Source organism: Caloenas nicobarica, chromosome Z (assembly GCF_036013445.1).
Source record: "Caloenas nicobarica isolate bCalNic1 chromosome Z, bCalNic1.hap1, whole genome shotgun sequence".
In the NCBI taxonomy this organism is placed as follows: domain Eukaryota; kingdom Metazoa; phylum Chordata; class Aves; order Columbiformes; family Columbidae; genus Caloenas; species Caloenas nicobarica.
In genome coordinates, this window is record NC_088284.1 from 83933849 (window position 1) to 83960694 (window position 26846).

General features: G+C 43.6%; 1 protein-coding gene across 1 annotated transcript in view; it reads left to right on the forward strand.

Annotated features, from left to right (window-relative positions):
* FAM81B (family with sequence similarity 81 member B) overlaps positions 1-26846 on the forward strand; it is a 55426-nt gene that overhangs the window by 12767 nt on the left and 15813 nt on the right. Inside the window, 2 exon segments of the mRNA XM_065656970.1 lie at positions 21875-22155; positions 24978-25096. Coding sequence (XP_065513042.1) covers positions 21875-22155; positions 24978-25096 — 400 coding nt within the window.

Below are 26846 nucleotides of genomic sequence, written 5' to 3' on the forward strand. Positions count from 1 at the left end.
ACATGTCTTAGTTACTTGGCCAAACTTTAAAGTTTTGGGTTGATATCACACAAAGAGAGGTTGAGGAAGAAATTGTTGCCCCTGAGGTTGGTGAGAGCCTGTCCCAGGTTGGCCAGAGAGGTGGTGGATGAACCATCGCTGGAGACATCCCAGGCCAGGCTGGACGGGGCTCTGAGCAACCTGAGCTGGTGAAGATGTCCCTGCTCATGGCAGGGGTGGCACTGGGGGAGCTGGGGAGGGCCCTGCAACACAAACCATCTGTGATTCTATCATAAATAATTGATAAAAACATACCATGGGGTTAATCACACAAGACTAGCAAATATGAAACAGTGTATTCAAGTACTTTTTTATATTTAAAACAGTCTGTTTAACAACATTACTATGTCACTAATGCAAAATTACATCTTTTTTACATCTTACATGCAGAGCTTATAACTTCTGCTTATAACATAGGGATTAGTCTGTTGTGAGGTCTTCTACAGAATTGTACCAAACATCACTTCCCTGCACACGTATGTAATCCCAGTAAGAGCTTCATTGGCATTCCTCCTTTTAGGATTAGCTGAGGTCACCAGCCACATGTTTTGTATTTCATCAGCATTAGAGCTTGTAATATTAAGCAGCTTTCATCATCTTCTTGTTGTTGTTGTTGAAGTTTTGGGGGTTTTTTGAGAGCTACATGAAGGTAGGAAAGTGCACTCATTTCTGTAATAAAAGCAGGAGCAGCAGTCTGCTGCAGGAAGACCATGCCTAGAAAGAATCCAAATTGAAGAGAAACAAGAAATAATAATTGGGACCACATTTATTTTTCTTTCCACAAAATATTTTTTTTTTCCTCAATCTTTTTGTTTTGAGTGATGCTCAGAGGAGATTTTACTTCTGAGAGCATATAGAGTAGAAGATATTTTCCTGCCCATCTACTGCAGACTCGACACTGTTGATCAGAGGTGATGAAAGCCTGTGGGTACTCTAGCATCTTGACGCATGCCCCTAAATATGCTTGATATTTTTCTCAATTAATACCTAAAATTGTTATGTTTATTACTCAAGATTATGTATTTTAATAAATATACTATCATTAGGATAAAAATGTGAAAAATAGAGGCTTAATTACTTAGCAATTTCCATGTTTCTTTCTTTGTTCTATCAAGAAATGTCTTGCACATGTTTCTTTTTTTGAAGGAGAATTTACAAGACCTTCATTCTGATAGAAAGTTAAGAGGAGAATAAAAATTCATAGACAACAGAGTAGACTGCGTTAGTGATGTCTGCTAAAGACCACAGTTCCAGCGAAAATCTGTGCTGTGCAGGTGTATCTTTGTGTTAATGTAAATATATAACAATTTTTCTCAGTCACAATAGCATGTAATTGATCTCAGGCAAAGTATACCCTTCAGCAAAGTCAGGTGACAATAAAAAGAAGATATGAAGTCAAGTTCCTTCATTTGTTTATAAAGTGTATCTTATTCCTACCAAATAAAAAAAAGCTATAGCAAAATTTGAATTGCTCATTATGATATTCTGTGTATAGCCAGACTTGGGCTTTACTGCAGTATAAGTCTCAATTTAATCATGAGATAAAACATTTACATTTTTGCAAGATTCTTTTATAATGGTATTTATTTAATTATTGTGTCATGTTAGGTATGCCAGTGTATTTGATTTGATTCACAGAATTTAATAAATATTTCTGTAGTGCTCATCATTGAAAAATAATATGACCATATGTCCACCTAAGATAACTGAAACATTTCCTACTTATATGGAGCTAATATGCTTTGGATAGAAAGCCATAAAATCTAACTAGAGTAACAGTCTGGTCATTCAGTACATAAAACCCAGTAAAACAGCACATTGCACTAGAACTAGTGGTCTGGTGCATGAGAATCGCAGTAATATCATGCTGCCTTTGCCTTCCAAAGCTTTTAACATAAAGTGACCTGGATTGTCAAGTGCTTAATGCTCCAAAATTTTGCACCTTACACTGTTTGAATGTGTATATACACATATACAATCTGCTGTGGTATCGACTTTGCTTCCACTGACACCCTTTGTATTCTTGCTACATACATCTTTTTAGCTCAGCATGTACAATTATGAGAGAATGTCATGATTCTTGTTCACAAAAGCAAGAATTGCCAGACTTCACACTGAAATAAAATCAGCAATAATTTTAATTGCATTTGGAATTTGAAAAAAAAAAAAATCAAGTCTGGGTTCACAGAGCAGGTTTGCACTAATGGGCTCCTCCCAGTTGAAGCTAAATAGAACGTTTTCCTTTGGAGTATTTGAAAGCCTGGTGCTATTTGGATCCAAGTGATCCATTTGATTCCAAAAACAAAAGAATAAAAAAAGTATCAGTAAGTATTTTAGCTCCCACCCCAGTCTCTTGAGTGATTACAGACTGCACCTTGCTGATTCCAGAACGAGTGATTCTCTCTGATCTGTCCTCCTGAGGGCTTCTCCAGGGTCCCTGTCCTGAGCCTGGAGGTGTTGGTGGCTCCTGCTGGGTCTGGGGACCTTAGGGCTTAAGGAGCTGGTGGTCCTTACACCAGGGAGCAGCCACCCCACGGTTCCCACCACAGCCCCTCTCGCTCTGCTCCTGCCACCTCCATCTGTGCATGGCGGTGCTAAAAAAGTCACGAAATGGAACGAGACATCAGCTTTAAGATCAAGCCATCATTATCTTTTGTGGGTTTTTTCCCTTGCATGGTGTTCTCTGTTTTACATCACTGTTTGCAGGAAACTGTACTCTACCTCTGAGCTAGCCGTGCTGTATTTATGTGTTTTAATCACAGCGTGCTTTTCTGAACTTTGGATTTCTTTTACGTGAATGGGGGCCTGCTCCTCATTTTGCTTATCAAATCTTCCAACGTCATAAATAAAAGCTGTCTTAAAACAACATGGGAAGTATTCAGCTGATAAATTTATGTGGGTCACCACTGAAGTGACTATTAAAAATTTGTATTTTTATTTTTGCCTTTACTGACTTTGTGGCTTATTGAACTATCTACAGTGAAAGAATTGTACTAACCCTTAGAATTAGATTGGATATTAGGAAAAAATTGTTCCTAGAAAGGATTGTTGAGCATTGGAACAGGCAGCCCAGGGCAGTGGTAGAGTCACGATCCTTGGAGGGGTTGAACAGACATGGAGATGAGGTTCTTAGGGACATAGGTTAGAGGAGAACTTGGCAGTACACGGTCAATGGTTGGACTCTATGAACTTGAAGGTCTTTTCCAGTCAAAACGATTCTATGATTCTAACCTGCATTGACAAAATGACCAAAAACTAAAATACCAAATGAAGTCCCAGTAATTGGAAAGAATAGAAACAAAGTCACAAGTTCAGGAGTCCAAGCAGAAGTAGACAGTACTGTCTGTGCGGAACATGGTGATACAATTGAGAAGAGTTGCAGTAAATGGACAACTTGGAGGAAACCTGATTATGGAGCAGCCTACATTCCTGCTAGCAGTGCACCATCAACGAAAACCCTTCATGGGAAAAGCCAGGCAGCTCTTCCACAAGAATCCTCCCTGTCTACATTTAAACTCCGTTGAGAAGAGACATGCCTTATTTTCAAACTGAGGGAATCCAGTCCGCACAGCCACCGTGCGAACAGCCCGTCTGTTCTTCGCAACGCTAAAGATAGAGCGCGGAGCCTGCTGTGCAGGGGCTGCCTTCAGAAACACATGGTTACCCGGCAGCTCTGCCAGGTCCCCAGAGAATTTTCGGAGGTATGAGATTTGTGGGAGCCCATTTGTCTGAAAATACAATTTGTATTTAATTTAATGAAATACAACAAGGGCAAGTGTGGAGTCTTACATCTGGGCAGGAACAACCCCAGGTTCCAGTATAAATTGGGGAATGACCTATTAGAGAGCAGTGATGGGGAAAGGGACCTGGGGGTCCTGGTGACAGCAGGATGACCATGAGCCAGCACTGGGCCCTTGTGGCCAGGAAGGCCAATGATACCTGGGGTGGACTAGAAGGAAAGTGGTCAGTAGGTCAGAGAGGTTCTGCTTTCCCTCTACTCTGCCCTGGTGAGACCACATCTGGAATGTTGTGTCCAGTTCTGGGCCCCTCAGTTCCAGAAGGACAGGGAACTGCTGGAGAGAGTCCAGCGCAGAGCCATGAAGATGATGAGGGGAATGGAGCATCCCCCGTGTGAGGAAAGGCTAACGGAGCTGGGGCTCTTGAGCTTGGAGAAGAGGAGGCTGAGGGGTGACCTCATTCATGGTTATCAATACGGAAAGGATGAGTGTCACTAGGATGGAGCCAGGCTCTTCTCAATGACAACCAATGATAAGACAAGGGGCAATGGGTACAAGCTGGAACACTGGAGGTTCCACTTAAACACGAGAAGAAACCTCTTCCCAGTGAGGGTGCCAGAGCCTGGAACAGGCTGCTCAGGGAGGTTGTGGAGTCTCCTTCTCTGCAGACATTCCAACCCGCCTGGACACCTTCCTGTGTAACCTCATCTGGGTGTTCCTGCTCTGGCGGGGGGATTGGACTGGATGAGCTTTCGAGGTCCCTTCCAATCCCTAACATTCTGTGATTCTGCGATTCTGTGTGATTCTGTCACTGGCTCCGTGAACACCATTCCTCACTTTACTGTCATTTGGGGAAAATGCAGCAGAGGGTCACATTGGGCAGCGTGGGATGCCAAGAGCATAAAGCTTGTGGTCTCCCTGGGGCAAACCCAAACCCAAACCCACAGTATCACAGAATCACAGAATGTTAGGGATTGGAAGGGACCTCAAAAGCTCATCCAGTCCAATCCCCTCGCTGGAGCAGGAACACCCAGATGAGGTTACACAGGAAGGCGTCCAGGCGGGTTTTGAACGTCTCCAGAGAAGGAGACTCCACAACCTCCCTGGGCAGCCTGGTCCAGGCTCTGTCACCCTCACCATGAAGAAGTTTCTTCTGAAATTTAAGTGGAACCTCTTGTGCTCCAGCTTGAATCCATCACCCCTTGTCTTACTATTGGTTGTCACTAAGAAAAGCCTGGCTCCATCCTAGTGACACTCATCCTTTCCATATTGATAACCATGAATGAGGTCACCCCTCAGTCCCCTCTTCTCCAAGCTCAAGAGCCCCAGCTCCCTCAGCCTTTCCTCACACGGGAGATGCTCCATTCCCTTCAGCATCTTCGTTGCCCTACGCTCGACTGTCTCCAGCAGTTCCCTGTCCTTCTGGAACTGAGGGGCCCAGAACTGGACACAATATTCCAGATGAGGTCTCACCAGGGCAGATTAGAGGGGCAGGAGAACCTCTCTTGACCTACTAACCACCCCCCTTCTAATCCACCCCAGGATGCCATTGACCCTCTTGGCCACAAGGGCTCAGTGCTGGCTGGGTGCATGGTCATCCTGCTGTCCCCAGGACCCCCAGGTCCCTTTCTCCTGCACTGCTCTCTAATAGGTCATTCCCCAACCTACACTGGAACCTGGGATTGAAGACCCTTACAAACCCATCCTCTGGCTTCAGTCTAGTGTAACACTGCTGAAACTAGCGGTAGTGTATTTCTTTGTGCCCTTCTGCTCCATCCCACCAGCCAAAAAGTTGAGGAGAAATGGCTCGAGATGCAACAAACTGTTGGGGTAAGAGGTGGTGGATGCCCCAGCCCTGGAGACATCCCAGGCCAGGCTGGACGGGGCTCTGAGCAACATGAGCTGGTGAAGATGTCCCTGCCCATGGCAGGCGTGGCACTGGGGGAGCTGGGGAGGGCCCTTCAACACAAACTGTTCTATGACCTTTAGGAGACTTAGAAGGTGCTGGTGTAGGACTGTAACAGAGGACACTCTATTGTACCAGCCCTGGAGGCCCTGGCACTTGCTGGGCAAGAAGGGACCTCTTGTGATGTGTTTTCAAGATCACAGCCAGTGGCTGGTCTGCAGGGAGCACAAGACCTGCCCACCCAGCCAGATGCCTAAAAACCAGATGTTTCACTCGTTAACTTAAGATAACAACTCTACCCCCTTGTCTTCTGTCCTACCTGCTTTGGGATAGACTGTTCTATCTTATTTCAATAATATTTACTGTAATATGTGGACAGATGATGCTATGGCATTGAAATATTTTCTGGTGAAAATGACTTTAAAGTAAGTTCATAGCAATATTTTTTAAGAGTACATTCCTTCTTGGCTTGGGAGGGGCTATAAAATAAAAATAATCCACTTAATGCTGTAGAAGTCTGGATTTTTCCTCTTTTTTAAAAATGGTGTATCAATAATGCTGTATTTTAATAAGTAACAAAAATGATATCTTTAAATTCTTATTACAGTTGCTCAGAAGTAACCTAAGCAAGATAATCCTTTGTATTGGAAAATATAGGTTTTCCAATGTAACTTAAGGCTTTTCAGTTTAATATCTAAGTGTTTGTGACTAATTTTTCTTAATTCTTCTGTTTGGAAAAATGATTCTGGGCATGAAAGAGAGCCAAGCTCTGTAAATAAGATAATTTATCATTGCAATTATTTACTTCGAGCTTTTCTTATGCTCAGTCAGTCAGGATTTCCTGCTCATTACTCCTCTCTGTTTTGTTGCAAATGTTGTCCAAAGCCAGTGGGATCCATGAAGAAAGCAACAAGGTGAGGATGTATTCCAGAAAGCTCAGATGTGTGTGGTTCACCTAGTACTTCCCAAGGTCATTCCCTCATAAAAATTCAGAATACAATAGCTATTGCCATACTTTATAACAATTTTCTGTTAGACTGTATTCCCTATGGATTCCTCTCAAGAAAAAAAAATAATGGCTTTTGAGTAGTTTTCAGGTTCTCAGTTCAGCACTTTTTGTTCAGTTCTGTTTAACATCAAAATACAATTCTTTGGGGTTGGGAATACAGCTCAGGTTTATTCCATGGGTAGAGAAACAGCAACAAAAAAACCTCAAACTGAAATCAAACCAAACCAAACCAAACACCAACCAACCAAAGAAAACCCAAATCAAACCAAACCAAACACCAAACCAAAAAAACACTAAACACTTCCTCCTTTTCCAAGAGGCAGAAAAAAAAGAAATTAAGTGTTGGTATCTGACTCCCCAAGAATAATATCTGCTCTGACTCTTCATTTTTAAGATGATTGCTCTCAGGGCCTTCCTTGTCTCAATCTTATCATTCCACTACTGATCACTACTTCTTATGCCTCTGCAGGAACATATATATATATATATATATATATATAAAAGGAGCATAAAGGAATATTTATACATAAAAGGAGCATATATAACCCCCTACATCTACCTTCCAAGAAGTAGGTTAAACCTCCTGTTTGGTGCAGAGACTCTTGCAGTAAGTCTTGGAAAATGTACATTAATAATTTTAACTCCATATGTAATGCATTTATTATTATTATTTTTACTTTTTAAATACAGGTGATTGAGTCAGGTTATCATTTCTATTCACAAACATTCTTTGCAAGCTTTGCTACTGAATTTATCAAAGTTTCTAATCATAGTCAGCCTTCAGTTTAGTCGGAAACTCAGGCAATATCCTTACTTCTAGGATGCTCCCTTCCATCACCAACTGTTAAAGTGTATATGGAGTTCCTCTTCTGGTCATCCTAGAAGGTTGCATTTTGGAGGGAGGAGAGCAGATCCTTGGGTAACAGATAGGGCACAGAAATAAATTTGAAGCAATTGGGTTTGGTGGATTTTGGACTTGGTTCCCCTCTGTCCAAATCAATGGCAAAATGGTACCTGTTCTCTGAGCAGACACAAGTGCCGTGGTATTGCCCAAGGTCATGTCACCCCCAGAGGAGCCACAAAGCAGATGTGTTTCAGCAAAGAGGCTGATTTTCATGCTGCCTTTCCCAAAATAGATGCTAGGAAACAGGACTCGCCTCTTCTAAAATTCAGTATTGGTGAACTTCCCAAAGCCACCTTAGGATGGTTTCACAGGTTGTTTGCACCAGAGCAGAGCTGAGAAGGGGCCACAGAATGTCTTGAGTTGGAAGGGACCCACAGGATCATGGAGTCCAGCTCTTGTCCCTGCACAGGACAACCCCACAGTTCACACTGTGTGTCTGAGGGTGTTGTCCAGTCTCTTCTTGAACACTGTCAGGCTTGGGGCCAGGACACCTCCCTGGGGAGCCTGTTCCAGTGTCCAGCACCCTCTGGGTGAAGAACCTTTTCCTCATGTCCAACCTGGACCTCCCCTGGTGTCCAGATGTTTGGTTGTGGATGCTTTGGCTGCCCAAGTGGAGCCATCCAGCTGTCAGCATATGATGGTTTATCTCTACAGTGCCACAGAAGGATTTAAACTGATTTGTAGGCTGTTTTCTCAAGCTAAAATATTGTCTGTGTTCAGAGGTATTTCCTTAAGGGTTTTTTATTTTGCTTACATGTGCAGCTCTTGCTTTCGACATATGTTTTTAGAAAATCACAGTCGTTCTGGATTTGCAGAAGTATCAACAAAAAGGAAGGGACTGTCATTTTGCATTTTGCATCTTGACATGATCAGCTCTGTGCTGTCCTCTGCACATCCGCGCTGCATAACACAAGCAAAACACTAGAAGACTCCACTGATATAGAGAGGGCTGTCAAATGCGATGCTCTGAGCATTTACACTGAGATCTGTTTGTGCATGCTCCCTTTCTTTACCTCCAGATGCTGATGATGGTGTGCACCACATATGCACCTCGTATTTGCCCACTGGCTGCACTGGATGTAGGACCTCACATGGAGACAGCAGCATTTACCATTTCTTGGACATCCACCTCACTTTTGCTGGCTATGGCTTCACATTTCTCCAGCCCATCTGGAAATGAAAAACACTGTTGGGTATTTCTGCCAAATGGGGTCTTCCTGACTGTGCAAGCCCTTCGACACTGCTTTGACACTGCAGCTACCAGGTGAACAGGAATGATGACATTATTCAGAAAAGGTTCCTGCAAGGTCTTGTGCAGCTTGGCTTGGAGAAATGATCTCCAAAAGTGCCAACATGCTCCCTGAACCACTTGTAATTTACCTCATGTATTTCACTTTAAGAATGACCCACTGTGCCAGTCTTCCTGGGCAGATGTTGGACATGAAGTTGAAGGGGTATTCTCAGCTGGATTTGAAGAGACCCATATGCCTTCAGAGGTGAGTCCAAGCCCTCACCATGGAGCAACCAGTGCTGTTGGGAAGGGTCCCTCACCCCCATACCCTCCTCTCCAGCCAGGCTGGGAGAGCAGCAGCTCCTCAGCCCCACCACCCTTTCCTGGATGGGGATGAGAGAGGTTCTCCTGCCCCTCTACTCTGCCCTGGTGAGACCTCATCTGGAATATTGTGTCCAGTTCTGGGCCCCTCAGTTCCAGAAGGACAGGGAACTGCTGGAGAGAGTCCAGCACAGGGCCACAAAGATGCTGAAGGGAGTGGAGCATCTCCCTTATGAGGAAAGGCTGAGGGAGCTGGGGCTCTTGAGCTTGGAGAAGAGGAGACTGAGGGGTGACCTCATTCATGGTTATCAATACGGAAAGGGTGAGTGTCACGAGGATGGAGCCAGGCTCTTCTCGGTGACAACCGATGATAGGACAATGAGCAATGGGTGCAAACTGGAACACAGGAGGTTCCACTTAAACATGAGAAGAAACTTCTTCATGGTGAGGGTGCCAGAGCCTGGAACAGGCTGCCCAGGGGGGTTGTGGAGTCTCCTTCTCTGCAGACATTCAAACCCACCTGGACACCTTCCTGTGTAACCTCATCTGGGTGTTCCTGCTCCGGCAGGGGGATTGGACTGGATGAGCTTTCGAGGTCCCTTCCAACCCCTCACATTCTGGAATTCTGTGATTCTGAGATCCTGACTCAGGCACGGCAATTTAGACGGCACATGTGAGAGAATCACAGCTGCTAATCCTCAGCACACTTCCTCCTTGGAGCAGGCACCAGGGTTTCCAGGAAACAAGAGCAAACACAAACCTCTTGGCAGCAGCCATCCCCATCGACCAGGGACGTGACGGCCCCTCTGCCTGGCTGTTTCTGCTGCGACATGCTGAGGAGGCAAGTTTTGTGCACCTTTCACATCTTATTTTAATTTGAAGTATTTTGCCTGCTCCCAGGGGACGGGACTTTGGGGAGGTTAGCAGCAGCGTGTCCACAGTTTGCTTGTGTGACCTGCAAAGCGTCTGCAGTCTGCAGGGGGAGTTGGAGCCTGGAGCTCTGGGTTTGACCCTTGTTTCCATGGCAATTGCTTCTGGAGCTCTGGCTGTCTGGGATTAAGATTAGTGAGACCAAATCTGAAGTTTCAAAAGACAAAGGGAGAAGAAACCATCAGTTTCAGGGTACAGCAGTGAACCTATGGCTTTCCTGAGGCTTTTCAGCTGCTCCAAGGGGACAGTTCAGTGCTGCTGTGGCACTGGAGTGGCGTTTGTACAAGAAGCCCCAGTCTGCAGCTCTGTTATTCTCTATACTTTTAATTTCTTTTTTTTTTTAAATTAAGAAGCTTATATACTAAACTGCCGTTGCTTAAGTCAGTATCACATATATAGCACCAGCTCAGACATTTGAATTCCATAAACTTCTTGCCATTGCTTTTCTTACAGAATCATGACTGTGTGTATTATCAAGCTTGATTTCTGTATTTGTCATTCACAACGCAGTGCAACCAATACTGTACAGACAGACAGAAGTATGTTAGGTTATTTACTTGTATTTCTCATTAGCAATGTTAGGAAACTGTTTATTATCCAGTCTAACTCTTTTTAAATTTCTATATAAGTTTTTACAGTACTGAAGTCACTGGAGACATTTATGGGCCGAAAGTGTTGTTTTTGACAACACTGATACAAACATGAGGGTTTTGAGAAAGTTGTTTCTGGATCACTGAAAACAGAATTTCTGCCTGGTGTGTGTGATTTTAAACGATGGTTATTTGCCAGCTTTACCAGTATGGATATTCTCCTTGATGTGCCTTGTCTGATGCCGGCCAACACGTTTCGCAGTGTTTACACTATCTAATAAAAACTTTCACTGCTGTTCCTTGAAAATGAACATTTCTGCCGGGTTGTCAGCCTTGGGAACCAGTGGCTTCCCCACTTCTTTGCACGACAGGTGCAGCCTGGAAAGCTGCTCCTCTTCCTCACCATGTGGCCGTCTCCATTGGCATCCTTCATGGGGAGAGGATTCAACCAGACAAAAGCAAATGTCATTCTTCCTGGATCTGAAATCAGAATTTTCCATAGGAAATCAGCCTCGAACCTATTGGGTCTGGAGCTGTTCATGTGCTTACATATGCAGCTCTTGCTTTTGACATATGTTTTTAGAAAATCACAGTTGTTCTGGATTTGCAGAAGTATCAACAAAAAGGAAGGGACTGTCATTTTGCATTTTACATCTTGACATGATCAGCTTTGTGTTGTCCCCTGCACATCCACACTGCATAACACAAGCAAAACACCAGAAGATTTCACTGATATGGAGAAGACTGTCAAATGTGATTCTCTGAGCATTTGCAGCTCAACACAGACGGTGTCCTGGTCTCAGAAATGTCTAGAACATCTTGCAGTTGCTCCGAAACCCCATTTGAAACTCTTGAGTCCCAGTGCTCTGCACTTTGGGGCTAATGATGAGCTTTGCTCTCCAGGCAGCCGTGAGCAGAGGTACAGAGGAGCTGGTACCACAGGTCCATGGCATGAACATCTCCTGGTGCTTTGTGCATGTGTGCGACCACATCCAGACAGTAAAAACACAAAATAGCTTGGCGCCTCTGAGCTTTTTCTTTCCCAAGCCTTTTCCTGGGCTCATTTTGAGAGGCTTTCAAAGGTCTGATGACTCCTCTGGGCACATCTATATCTTCTGAGCGTGCCTGTGGCCGACATAAGGAAGACACAGCCTCCCACAGCATCCTCATGGCTAAACTGAAGAAGCGTGGGCTGGACGATCGGGTAGTGAGGTGGACCACAAACTGGTTGAAGGAAAGAAGCCAGAGAGTTGTGGTCAGTGGGGCGGAGTCTGGTTGGAGGTCTGTATCTAGTGGAGTGCCTCAAGGGTCGGTACTGGGACCAGTATTATTCAATATATTCATCAACGACTTGGATGAGGGAATTGAGTGTACTATCAGCAAGTTTGCTGACGACACCAAGCTGGGAGGAGTGGCTGACATGCCAGAAGGCTGTGCTGCCATCCAGCGAGACCTGGACAGGCTGGAGAGTTGGGTGGGGAAAAATTTAATGAAATATAATAAGGGAAAATGTAGAGTCTTGCATCTGGGCAGGAAAAACCCCAGGTTCCAGTGTAGGGTGGGGAATGACCTATTAGAGAGCAGTGTAGGGGAAAGGGACCTGGGGGTCCTGGTGGACAGCAGGATGACCGTGAGCCAGCACTGGGCCCTTGTGGCCAAGAAGGCCAATGGTACCTGGGGTGTATTAGAAGAGGGGTGGTTAGTAGGTCAAGAGAGGTTCTGCTTCCCCTCTACTCTGCCCTGGTGAGACCTCATCTGGAATATTGTGTCCAGTTCTGGGCTCCTCAGTTCCAGAAGGACAGGGAACTGCTGGAGAGAGTCCAGCGCAGGGCCACGAAGATGATGAAGGGAGTGGAGCATCTCCCGTGTGAGGAAAGGCTGAGGAGCTGGGGCTCTTGAGCTTAGAGAAGAGGAGACTGAGGGGTGACCTCATTAGTGTTTATAAATATATAAAGGATGGGTGTCACGAGGATGGAGCCAGGCTCTTCTTGGTGACAACCAACAGTAAGACAAGGGGTAATGAGGTTCAAGCTGGAACACAAGAGGTTCCACTTAAATTTGAGAAGAAACTTCTTCATGGTGAGGGTGACAGAGCCTGGAACAGGCTGCCCAGGGAGGTTGTGGAGTCTCCTTCTCTGCAGACATTCAAACCCACCTGGACACCTTCCTGTGTAACCTCATCTGGGTGTTCCTGCTCCGGCGGGGGGATTGGACTGGATGAGCTTTCGAGGTGCCTTCCAATCCCTGACATTCTGTGATTCTGTGACATCTCAGAGGATGCTCCTTAAAAAAAGAGGAAGCCCCTGGAAGATGCCAGGGTGGAGGGCTGAAGACAAATGTTTTTGCAGGTGGTTTTCTTTCAGCACCAAAAAAATCACGTGTAGGTGATGGGGTGATGTTCTGCAAATGCAATTAAGTGACAGAGCAAATATGGCCTGCAGTTGGCTTTCTTAGAACAGATGAGTTAAAACATCTGCAGAAAGCATTCTCCTCAAGTGCAGGCACAGCCATACAAACTCAGACTAGCAGAGCCAGTTAGTTAAGTTGATTGCAAGTATTAATTATTTTTCTACCTTTGCTTTTGTAGACAGAGAGTGAAACTGGCCAAGAAAAAGGAGAAAGTATTTACAATTACACAATTTTGTACTAGTTGAATCCATATCCTGCACAAGATTGCAGACTGATATTTCTTTAAGGACTTTCTATTTTAAAATGTTCTGCATGCGTTTGATATCTCTACCACTGTCCATCATCTCTCTGGGCACCCTGGGACAGGCTCTCACCACCCTCAGGGGCAACAATTTCTTCCTCATGTCCAGCCTGAATCTCCCTCCTTTAGTTTAAAACCATCACCCCTTGTCATATCAATATATATCACTGGTGGTCTCCCAGTCTGAGAGATTTTCCCAAAAAAAGTACTCCCTGATGCTAGTTTTTCCTGCTGTTAACTGGTATACTTAAGAATAAGCAGTGTACTTGGTACACTCATTATACTCAACAGCTCTAAACCCAGCTCTGCAAGCCATCCCAGCTTGTCTCGGTTTTATTCAGTATGTGGAAAGATAGCTTATGTTTAAGCCCATTTTAAATAAAAATTCAGGAGACAGATCTGAGCACAGATCTCCTTAGATCATTGTCATTGCTTAGAAACCTCCTGTTGAACAGATGTTATCAAGGAATTGCTAACAGGAGCACCCGGATTATTTAATTCACGACAGAAGCAATTAGGCAACACTGACAAATCATTATTGTGGATACACTGCAAATCACTTGTTATTGGTTTTGTCAAGGAACATGCCAGGGGTTAAACTCATCAGATATTATACTTCCTGCTCACCTCCATTCCAGGTTGCCCACCCTTCACCCATGGGCTTTTCTGCCGTGTTCTAAACTGTGCTCTGCTGCTTTCTGAGAAAACAAAACAAAACAAAACAAATCAGAACAAAATAAAACAAAACAAAATGAAACAAACAAACAAAAACCCCACCAAAACAAAACAAACAAAAAACCCCACATGGAAAACCAACTGAATAACCCCCAAATCCTCATCATTGTTATTCCAGGATGCCCAGAAGCCCCCAGGAGCATTTTTGGGGTGGCATGAAGGATCTCAAACCTTCGTTCTGTGGCCGGTCCAGCCCATCTCTCAGCATTACAGCCCCATGAGATAAAGAGACATAGGTACAGCTGGGCACACTGCTGAAATTGTAGCTGCGTTCTGCACTTTCAGTGCCGCATTTCATGTTACTTTACTATACATTTTTTTTTAGGAGGAATTGTATGCATCTTTGTTATGTGTTGGTTATTTAAGAGAGTGTCTATTCAACAGCTGTGCAATTTTGTGCCTGTTTTATAGTGTTTCTTCATGCAAAAGCCTTCATGATGATTTATTTCATTTGCATTAGAAATTAGGTTAGTGCACTGTAATACATAAAATAAAAATCAGCTAATAATTAATGGCATTTTTATATATATATATAAATAAAAAATATTAAATACGCCTTAATATTGAATATACTAAACTAAAAATAAAGTACTGGACAATTTTTTCCTTGGCTTGTTCATAGCTACAGGGGATAATAATTTTAGAAAAGGGACCTTATGCTCAGTATTGTTGGATGTACATCACTATTTACATCCGTATTTCTTTAGATACCAAGAAATGAGTCACATGACCAATCATTTTGTTCAGCAGGTTACTCTGAGAACAACATAAATAAATTCAATCCACAACATAAATAAATTCAATTCACCAGCTCATGGTATTCATTGATTCCTAAGCCACAGTCCTTCTCAGAGTGACCTCAGTTATCACACCGCGGTTATGAAATGTGCTACTCCAGGTGGAAGAGCATTTATGCCAGTGAGCTGGTTTCTGTGGCATCCTCCCTACAACAGGGAGGAAGATGTTATTAAGGGGTGAGAGGTTCATGCTGAAGTATTAGGAACCTCTGCAGGCTCTGAGGAGCTCTGGGGCTCTCCTGGGGCTCCACGTGGTAGTTCACACGGCAGCAGCTGTCCTGAACTGTTGTGGTTCCTCACCCCATAACACTGGTTTTGGTACCCGCGGTGAACTGATACCTGTACTGCCATTTCCGAAGATCCCATCCTAGCATGTCCCAGGCTGGGTTTGCTCACTGCTGGAATCAGTCAGAGACATTTTTCTGAAATAATATCTCTGTCATTTCCATGAGCTGTGCCTCTGGGTTAGAATTGGCTTCCTGTAATGCTTGGAGAGCTGTGGGACGTGTCCCATCCCTGGAGACACCCCAGGCCAGGCGGGACGGGGCTCTGAGCAACCTGAGCTGGTGAAGATGTCCCTGCTCATGGCAGGGGTGGCACTGGGGGAGCTTTAAATATCCCTGCCAACCCAAACCATTCTGTAATTCTATGATTCTAATAAGAACTCTTCTTAAAATTTTGACACTTCTGTTTGTTCATTTTATTGGCCAAAATGTGACATTTTAAGCTCTTAGCTTCAATGACTCTTCAAGGTCACCTGTCTCAGAGCAGCTGAGTCTCACAGTTCACTGGTCTCCTTCCCTCTGGACTGTGTCTGGAACTGCTGCAAGCACAGAATGTGCTGTGGATAATTTGTACAAGTAGGGAAAAAGAGATACAGGGCCAACTGTGAGATTTTTTTTGTAGAGACATTTTTTTACCATGCTGAAGTATAGGAAATGTTTATAATTTTGCTAGGAGGTAAATAGTGATCACTGTATTGCAACAGCAGCTGCATGTAATTTATACTGTTATGCAGTAAAATTCTGCAAGTTTTGGAAGATTTTTTTCAAGATCTGTGTTAAAATAACTCCAGTGAAAAGGTTCTGTGTGGCCAGATTTACTGTGTGTTTCAGACAGTCCTTGAAAATGGCGTTGGTATTTTTTAACAGAGGTTCTGCACATCAGGTTCAGTTCCTGGTGCTCAGGGGAGGTGGAAAAAATCTGCAGCTGGTTTATAATGAGGAGGACGGAGTGACCGTGACTCTGCGGGAAGGGCAGAGGTGGAAATTGTCAGGACACGTGGTCGCTGGCAAACTGCCCGTCAGTGGTTATAAAAATTCTTACTTGGATATGCATTTCCAAAAGCCAAACAAAAATGAATGATTTATGCAATATATGAATTAACTCCATGGTGCAATAGCTCAAGTTGGACAGGGGCTGGTTTTCAGCTCTGAGGAACAACTCTGCTTTCTCAACCCCGTCCTTCAATCAGCATTATCCTGGAGTGATGCACAAAAAGTATTAATAAATTCTGTGTTCAGGTCTTAGATGTATTTTCTCTCTGCTGAATAAGCAGAGAAATGAGGATGGATTTGCATCTGTCGAGAACATTCAAGGTTCATGCGAGTTGAAGGCGCTTGTTGATCACTCACGACTGTGAAGTGCCATCACAGGAGGTTACCCTTTTTTTTCATAGGATTGAGGAGACCACTTAAAGTAATGGCAAATTGGTCAGCTGCCCTTGATGTCACATTAATAAATGATCCTTCTCTGAATTTTCTTGATAATTTCTTAGTGTTTCTTTAACCCTACAGGCCACTTTTGGTTTCCTAAAGTTGAAACAGCAGCTGTGACTCCAGAAAAGTCTGTTAGTAAATGGTCAGGTCTCACTGGCAGAATAATGAAGTTATTTCCTAGAAGCAAGATGTGGCCCCTCCCTCACCCTTTTTTTAAACTAAGAACTTTCGGTAGTAATAAAAATAAACAAAGAGAATCCAGGAAATATAGTATCCATAAGTATTTGACACATTTGAATAATTTTTCTCTCTTTGTGCAAAAGTTCCCTGCAAATATCCCTGCATTGTTGTTAGTCTGCTTTTCGAGGGAAGTGAAGTCATTCTGCTTTTGCCAATTTTTCAGTTCCTTGGGCATTTCAAACAGATTTGGTGGAATCTCAGTGCTCAAAGTTTTGGATTTCCTGCAAGTTTTGAGATAAACACTACCCATGTAGAGCTGCAGTGTCACTGCTGACCTTCAGTGTGAAGTGCAGGTCATTTATTTATTTTATTTTATTATTTTATTTTATTTTTCCATTCCATTATTCTAGTCTAGTCTATTTCTATTCTATCCTATTCTTATTCTATTCTTATTCTATTCTATTCTAATTCTGTTCTTATTCTTATTCTATTCTCATTCTATTCTGTTTTTATTCTATTCTATTCTATTCTTATTCTTATTCTACTCTTATTCTATTCTTATTCTTATTCTATTCTATTCTACTTTGTCTTCTGACCAGCAGCACACAGAAGCATGGGCACAGTTTGCAGTTAACCGGGGCTGTCTCTGGGCTGGTGGAGCAGATCTGCATTGCTGGGAGGGAGGGAAGGTCTCAAGGGCACCACAAGGAACCAAAGACATTGGGCTGGAGGGATGGAGAAGGTCACAGGAAACAGGAACAGGGATGATTTTAGCAAGGGGCTATAAAACTGCAGATTTGGGGAACCACAGTCAGTTCACAGATTGTTTTAATGTGGATCTGTTGAATACAAGAGGTTACAGCATGGTCCACGACGGCCTGCGGCAAGCGCTGGTTTTGCCTCTCCTGAATAGATTTCCTAAAGAGGGGTGTGAACATGCCAGTCAGCTGCACTGGGACCTGCAGAAACCTCTGTGCCTCTTTGATGACACTTGTCAAGGCTGGGAGAGAGCCTGAGGCTGTCAGACAGAGGCACCTTCATTGTTCTCCTACTTGATAAAAATCACAGAATCAAAGAATCACAGAATGTCAGGGATTGGAAGGCACCTCGAAAGCTCATCCAGTCCAATCCCCACGCCGGAGCAGGAACACCCAGATGAAGTTACACAGGAAGGTGTCCAGGCGGGTTTGAATGTCTGCAGAGAAGGAGACTCCACAACCTCCCTGGGCAGCCTGGTCCAGGCTCTGTTACCCTCACTAAGAAGTTTCTTCTCAAATTTAAGTGGAACCTCCTGTGTTCCAGTTTGCACCCATTGCCCCTTGTCTTAACATTGGTTGTCACCGAGAAGAGCCTGGCTCCATCCTCGTGACACTCACCCTTTCCATATTGATAACCATGAATGAGGTCACCCCTCAGTCTCCTCTTCTCCAAGCTCAAGAGCCCCAGCTCCCTCAGCCTTTCCTCACACGGGAGATGCTCCACTCCCCTCATCATCTTTGTGGCTGCGCTGGACTCTTTTCAGCAGTTCCCTGTCCTTCTGGAACTGAGGGGCCCAGAACTGGACACAATATTCCAGATGAGGTCTCACCAGGGCAGAGTAGAGGGGAAGCAGAACCTCTCTGACCTACTGACCACCCCCTTCTAATCCACCCCAGGTACCATTGGCCTTCCTGGCCACAAGGGCCCAGTGCTGGCTCATGGTCATCCTGCTGTCACCAGGACCCCCAGGTCCCTTTCCGCTACAATGCTCTCCAACAGGTTGTTCCCCAACCTATACTGGAACCTGGGGTTGTTCCTGCCCAGATGCAAGACTCTACACTTGCCCTTGTTGTATTTCCTTAAATTTTTCCCCACCCAACTCTCCAGCCTGTCCAGGTCTCTGGATGGCAGCACAGCCTCTGGCGTGTCAGCCACTCCTCCCAGTTTGGTGTCATCAGTAAACTTGCTGAGAGTGCACTCTGAGAGATGACCCTGATTACCTTCATCCCTCCCAGCTCTCCTCTTCCCACCTGCATCCAGCTCCCATCATCTCTGCTACCCTCAGTCTTCAGACCCAGAGTGTAGATCTGATCCAGCTGATCCCTCTTCTCCAGTCATTTTCTTCTCTCAAGTGCTTGACATGCTTTCTCTTAAACACCTTATTGGCACCTGAGCTCAGAGTTTGGGATGTCTTCTTGCCAATTACTCCTGGCTCTCTAGACTTCACTCTCATGGGAGCAGCTACTGCAGCTTATCCAGGGAGCTCTTATTCAATCAGCTTCCTTAATTTCCTAGCAGCATGCCTGCTGGCAACACCTGGATATTTAAGGTCATTAGCATGTGTGCTTCATCATTTCAGCTGGAGAATAGAGCATCTCACTTACATTGGCCCCTAGTCACAGGAGATGGCTCTGCCTGCAGAAAGCGTCCTGACATGGGAGGAGCAACTGGTGTTGAGTACTTCTGGGGTATGAAGCTCTTGGAATCTTAAAACCTTCTTGGCTTCACTGCTCAGCAGTTAATTATGACTGATAATAATTGTTGAGTTCATAGCAGTAGATTGCAGGGTTTTTTTATTGCACACACTCAGGTCTTCTGAAGAAGGTTATTAAAAAATCAGTCTGTCTTGGACCCCTAAACACATGCTAGTTCTATTACGGCCAAACAAAATCAGACCTAAAATTGTCATTAAATTAGAAGGCCAAGGAGGTTTGTAGCAGAAGTTAATTTCTGTAAATGATGGGTCTAAATCTTTGGTAGATCTCCCAGTGCTGACAGAGGATCAAGAGTGTTTTATCATCCTGGTAATGTATATGAGCCTTCAAAGTGACACGAGGCGACAAAGGGTAGAGGGCGATGATAGTCCCAGCCTCATAACGACGAGGAAGATAAGTATATAGGCTCCAGCCCTTCACAAGGTGCTCGAGACAGTCATCATGACAGCAAAACTTCTTGTTAGCCTGATGAATCACCACTGGTTTTCAGATTTTCATATAGTCAGAGAGTCATATAATCACAGAATGGTTTGTGTTGAAGGGCCCTCCCCAGCTCCCCCAGTGCCACCCCTGCCATGAGCAGGGACATCTTCACCAGCTCAGGTTGCTCAGAGCCCCGTCCAGCCTGGCCTGGGATGTCTCCAGGGATGGTTCATCCACCACCTCTCTGGCCAACCTGGGACAGGCTCTCACCACCCATGATATTTAGAGCTCTTACCAAGAAATTGAAATTAAGTGTTCAGATCTTGTTGGTACTTCATGGCTGCCAAAAGTTATGTTTATTTTAAAATCTTAATTGTGCAGACAAATGTAAAGTAGCCCCTGGTACAGATAGACATAAGCCAGCTGCAGAACATCATTGCAGCCCATATGGCTGTAAAATTTGTTGCAGAGTATCCTCAGGCGCACTTCAGCCATTAAACTGTCATCTTTGCATTTTGTGTATTGATTGAGTAGGGTAGCTAAACTCTCTTCTCCTTTCTTTTTAGAAAATTATTTTTACATCAGAACTTTTATTTATAGCAGTCTAAAAGCAGAGATCAAGAGAAAATATGTATGACTTCTTTCTCAAATGACTAACTGGATGTTTTTCTTCATCATTGAGCTACAGAATTTAGCTAAACTGTGTGATGAAAGGGTTCCTCATATAACATTGAGAGTGTAAAATGCCATTCAGGTTAAACTAAGGCATAAAACAAGATTCATTTTCTGGATAATAAGCAATCCTGAAGTTCTGCAGTAATTAAATCTCTCTCTGGCTTTTTACAAAAAACTAAATGGTTACTCTCCTTTCCCTCAAACTCCATGTTGTGCCTGTCTAAATCGAGCTTCATTCTGTACCTGCCAGTTTCACATCCTCACAACATCCTTCCTCTCTTCTACATTTACATGCAGTTTCACTGAGCGTATCTGAGCCCCTGGCTCATTTCTCTGGGTTTCAGCAGGCAGATGGGGAGGTGGTAGCTGTAAGAAAACCATTAGGATTTCAGACTTCTTTCCACTGGGTAGGTATAAAATAATACAAAGGGAAACCAAACACAAGCCTTGCTGTACTTGGCACAATCTCTTCTGCTGCTGTTCTCAGCTGGTGCATGTTCCTGTGGATGCTCTGCACAAACATCACTGCCTCCACTGAGCTGTTTTTGAAGGGTGGTCACTGGATGTGTCCATTTTTGCCTTTATTTAAAGTGAAATAGGAAGAGCTTGAAATGAGGATTTCAATGATGAAATATTATGGAAGTACAATAAAGCCTCAAGAATAAGCCCAGGGCCTCAAGATGTATGAGTTTTCCCTAATAGTTGCAAAAGTGCCATTTATGTCACCAATGCCATTAAGGGGACCAATACCAAATCACAAAATCACAGGCTGTTTGGGCTGCAGGACCTCTGTAGATCCCCCAGCCCAGCCCTGCTAACGCAGGGTCACCGGAGCAGATCACACAGGTCGGTCCAGGCGGGTTTCAATGTCTCCAGAGAAGGAGACTCCACACCCGCTCTGGGCAGCCTGGTCCAGGCTCTGGCACCTCCCAGCAAAGAAGTTTCTCCTCACGTTCAGACGGACCCTCCTGTGTTTCAGTCTGTGCCCGCTGCCCCTCACCCTGGCGCTGGGCACCACTGAACAGAGTCTGGTCCATCCTCTGACACCCGCCCTGAGATATTGATCCCATTGATCAGATCCCTCTCAGCTTCTCTTCCCCAGCTCAACAGCCCCAGCTCTCTCAGTCTCTCCTCATCACAAAGATGCTCCAGACCCCTCAGCATCTTTGTGTCCCTCCCTGGACTCTCTCCAGTGATTCCTTGTCCTTCTTGAACTGGGGAGCCCAGAACTGCACCCAGTTCTGCAGATGGGGCCTCACTGGGGCAGAGCAGAGGGGGAGGAACAACCTCCCTGACCTGCTGCCCACACTCTTCCTCACACACCCCAGGATGTCTGGGGTGCCTGTTAGCCCTGAGTGTAGAGGTTGTCACTTCTTGTGGCATGTCAGGGATGCAATGCATGGAAACTCCAAAACTCCTGGTACAGTGAACGGTCTGGATGGCCATGGCTGAGACTGGCCTCAGCGGGGACAGGACACCATCAACACTTGGCTAGACCACCATGACTGGTGTGACACCGAGTGTTTTGGTGTTCACAGGAGAGACCTCTCCCCTCGGCCTGGAGACAGGGCTCACCTGCTGGAAGAGCGGTTGTCCAGCCAGGAGAGGACCACGGCTTTTCTACTCCATCAGGCATTCCGATTCAAAGACGACATCGTCTCCTTCCTCCAGGGAACCAAAGGTTATCCGCATGGGAAGACCACTGCCCAGCAGCTGCTGGAAAACCACATCCAGACCATCACAAGCATCGTCAAAAAGCTCAGCCAGGACATTGCGGTAACACATGCTGAGGAGCGGTTCCCTACCTTGGTGGTGCAGCTCTAGCCCATGGTCCATTCAGTACTAATGCTGGCTTCAGAAGAAAAAAAGTACTCAGCATGACTGCCATGTTTTAGTTAAATTCTGATTTTTCTTGTATAGAGGCATTTGCAGTTCCTTGTGAAAACAGAATGGAAGGGACTAGGGAAAGTAAAGTAAAAAAAGGAAAGTAAAATGAAATAAAAATCAGATTAATGAGTTTCGGTGGTGTTTTAATTTAAAGGTTCAGATTCCATTTGCTTTCCATTTTGTTTGAGCACAGGAGATAAGAGTTTAGGGAAAATATGGGTGGAGTAAGCTGTATTTTCATCCAAAGTAAAAACTCAGGTTTGGATTAACTTCTTAGTTTTCCTGATGCATATATTCTACTATTTTATGTAATTTCTGTATGTAAACATGATCAAATATTGCTGAAACTCTTCAAAAAGCTCACTGCAGACCGGAATGGAGGTTCAGGTTCAAGTTTTACTTAAACTGACTGATGATTCTGTGCTGGAAATCCACAGGATGCTCTTTTTCTGGCTAAAGACCTTCAATTACTTGCTGTTATTTGTCAAAATTCTATGTGGAATTTACCAGCACTGTGTGGCTTTTCTTTTTGGACAAAGACGTAAAGTAGAAAAATGTAATGAAACAGACTTGTCCAGAGATTTGTTTTGTCATTGGAAGTGTTAAATGTCTTACAAATGTCACTAAAATCACAACACATTTTGTTTTTCATGTACTTGGAGAAATACTAGATCTTCTGTGCATTTATCTTAAGAAGTATGCAATCATGGCACACCTGAAATCAATCTGAATGAAAACTAGGTTGTCTATTGGTTTCATACTGATTTTATTTTCAAGATTTTGATTCTATGGTGATAAGAAATGTTATAAAATTATTTACTTATTTTAGGCCATCCAGTTCCTCTAACCCTACCCAGATCAAGTGTGTACAGGGTGGTTTTGCTAGAAAAATATCTAGCAGCCTCTAAATCTAATCTTTTCCCTTGGCAGAAAATTAATCTTCCTTAGGTCCAAATCTCAGGTGCGTGTTTTCTTTGTGTATTTTGTTTGTGAAGATTTGGTAAGGGTAGAGCACCAACAGCATAGAAAAAGAGACCTGCCAGTCAAAGCCATAGAAGAATTAGTGGAGGTTTGGAGAATTGCTCCTGGCATACAGCAAATGAGAATGGTTGAGCAAAGTCCATTTCTCAGGCATTAAAACAAAAAACAAAAACCAAAACCAAATTAAAAAAAAAAAAAAACAACAAAAAAACAACAACAAAAAAAGGATGTGAAAAAGGATCTGTCAGGAAATGTGACTCACATACTCCAAATCTTCCTCAAAGCAGGAAGAAAATCCTTCAAAAAAGCCTGCTTTGGGGAAGATGCTGGGATGCCTTTGCCACCGGGAATGAAGCTGACCCCTCTGCTAGAACCAGAAAAATGCCTGGCCGATGAAAAGCAATATGTGCCAGGTGGAAAATGACCAGACCCTTGACTAAGATATCATTCGCAATCCCAGAAGTGGATTGGAAATTGCAAGAGGAAAAGCATCAATACTAAAAACCTAAGGGCAGAGAAGAGAATTGCCTGGCGTCACCTCTAACAACATCCATGGGATGATCACGTCTTGGTGGTCCCATTCTGTGCCTGTGGCACCAGGCTTGCATTGCCAAATAAACTGCCAAAAATACACTCCAGTTCCGCACTACATTCAACTCTTTGAGAGTATTATTTTCTGATGCAGAACAAAAATAGAAATGCCTGCTATACTCAATATTTCAGTTATTAACACTGTGTTTGTGAGGGGCAAGATTATTGAATAACTGCATAAATTACAGATTTGAATTTTACTCCAGAGTTATTACCGCTTTCTCCACACACCTGTACCCCACTTTTGATGGATGCCGAAGTGTCTCCTTTGGTGCTCAGGGTTTTTGCATGTGCCACCGCACCTTCCATGCTTGTGGCCAATGGGAAATGTTTGTTCTGACTCTGTTTGCAGGGACAAAAAAATTCCCTGATATTTGTCCTTTTCTGTATTTTTTTTTTAATTTCTAAAAATTCACTCAATGGGGAACATTTCAAAAAAAGTCAATAGAAGCCACTGTATTTTTGTACAAAACCAGTATCTGCATAAAAAGGGGTACAAGTTTTGACCAGGTGAAGGGCTGTGTAGTGCCGAATTACACTGAAATATCAGTCCCAGACCTCTCGTTTCAACTTGAGAAGCAAAATCAAGAGATTTTTAGAAATTGCTCCCCGCTTCCGCTCCACATCTGTAAAAGGTCACGGTGGCTGCACAAGGGCTTCCTAAAGTTAATGCTTGTGACACATTCAGATACCATCAGGATGAGCCACTTCAGAGGAGCCTGCAGGGCAGTTAGTCCTCCCATCTTTAGATCAGACTTTTAATACTGATTCAAAAAAAACTGTGTTATTTATTATGGGCCGCATTCTACTGCAGATGTTTGAGGGAGAGAATGAAATTAATTAACTAGTTTTTACATTTCTGAAGTTTTTGTGTGCTAGACTTCTTAATATAAAGCACATATTTAAAGGGGAAAAAATTGACATATTATTTATGCAGATATAGATTTTTGAGAAAAATATACAGTTACTTTCTCCAAGAAAGAAAATCAGGCTTTTAGACCTGCTGCCACACATGGTGCTTTGAACCTTATCTCAAAATGTAAAAAAAAACCAAACCAAACCAAAACCAAAACCAAACACAAACAAACAAAACACAAAGCAGAAAAAACAGAAGTGCATTAATAGTCTTGTGTTTACAGGTTTTGGAGAGGCAAATAAGAGCAAGGGATGGTGCTGCAGTAGAAACTAATTTTGCAGTTCGAAGTCTGGACCATAAATACATCCATGGTCTTGGAGACCTGCGTGGAAGAGTGGCAAGGTAAGGGAGGCATCGCACCCTCATTTTCATCTCCGCTACTCGATTTCTGCAGAGCAGATTCAGAGTGGGCATAAATGTACTTCACACTCATTTTATGACACCATTTTAGTGCCAAATCTGTGCTGTCACACTCTCCATGTTAGAAAAATGATCAAGCTAGGAAAAAATAACTGTATTTTCCTGTCTAATTCTTTATCATCCACCTAATATTTTGGGAAATTTTTTCTTCTCCAGTCTGTCTAGACTTCAACTGAAGTTGTTATTTTCTCCTACTGAAACTCTACTGTTTTTTCAACAAAATCTTTACTTACCCTCTTGGAAATAAGGTCTTTTTGAGCAAACTTGATTTCTTCCTTTGGTGAGATTGTAAATTTTCATTAGTACAAATAGTTACACGTACATAACATAGGTAGACTTCCATGGGGCATCTTCTAACACTAAATATTACAATTCAAAGACAAAGTAAAACTCTGCCATGTAATATCAACAGAGAACATGGATTAAGAACTGTCTGAACAGAAACAGCAGAAAAAGTAAACGTTAAGGAAGAAATCTCCCTGAACTTGTAGGTTTCTAATTTTTATTTTTTCCTCCAGAGACCAGTCATATGCTTTTTGTAAAAAACATTGCTATTGACACTTGTGGATAACACAAAAATTGGTTAAGTGAGGACAAGGTGGTCATAAAAAATAACCAGGAATATTGGCAATGGGGGTTGGTTGAGAAAAAAAAATATAGTTTTTAAACACAACAAGAAACTGTTTCAGCACTGAGTGCCCCCAAAAAGTTTGGGGAATATAGCAGGTAAATAACTTACCGTGAGCTCTTACAATAACAGAGCATCAGGAATGCCAGAAGTATGGACTTGAACAAGAGAGGCAGAGGACCAGAAACTCAGCCGGTTATTTTAGCTCCATGTATGGCACAGAGACTGATACCAGAATACTCTACCGAGCCCAGAGTCCTCTTCCTGAAATTAAAAACTTGATACGGTGTAAAAAACAGCCAGGAATGTGATGGTGGGATGAGGAACATTTCTGTCTGAGGCAAGTATACCTCTATGTATAGTTTATGGAAAAAAAAAAATCCAGAGATATCTTCATTTCCTTGTATAACTACCAGTAGAGAAAGGAAAAAAAAAGTCATAAGGTACCAAGGGACTCCAGACTTCTGCAGAGAGACCCAAGAATCCAAAGTGAGAAGCTGAAGTCAACACATTCAAAGCTGGCAGGAAAAAGATGGGTTTTTTTAATCTTGTGGCTGATTAGCACTGGTACAAGGTAGGAGGTGATCCCACGAGAGCTTCCTGATGTTTTCGAATTTGGGTTGGCAGACTTTTGAGATTATATGATTTAGGCAAAACCATAACATTCGATGGGTGAAGTGTTTCGCTCCTCTTTTCCCGGTATTTTCCTAGGCGTGATGCTTCCCTTCATCAGCTGCACCGGGACTTGCTGCCATCTTCTGTGCTTGAGCATTTCCCTGGAGCAGAGGAATGAAAAAGCTCTTGGGAAAAACAGGAAAATGGGATAATTGTGGGGGAAAATAATGACCAGCCCAGTTCTACTCATGTAAAGAAAATTACAACCAGAAGAAATAAGAGTTTGAGCACTCATGGAGCTCCACGACACTTTTTGTGGGATCCGAATTCCTCTTCCTTCCTTGCCCATTTTTCGGGTGCTCTGGTTGGCCTTTCCTACAGGTAGAATGGAGGATCCCAAAACACACAAAACTGCACACAAAAAGCTAT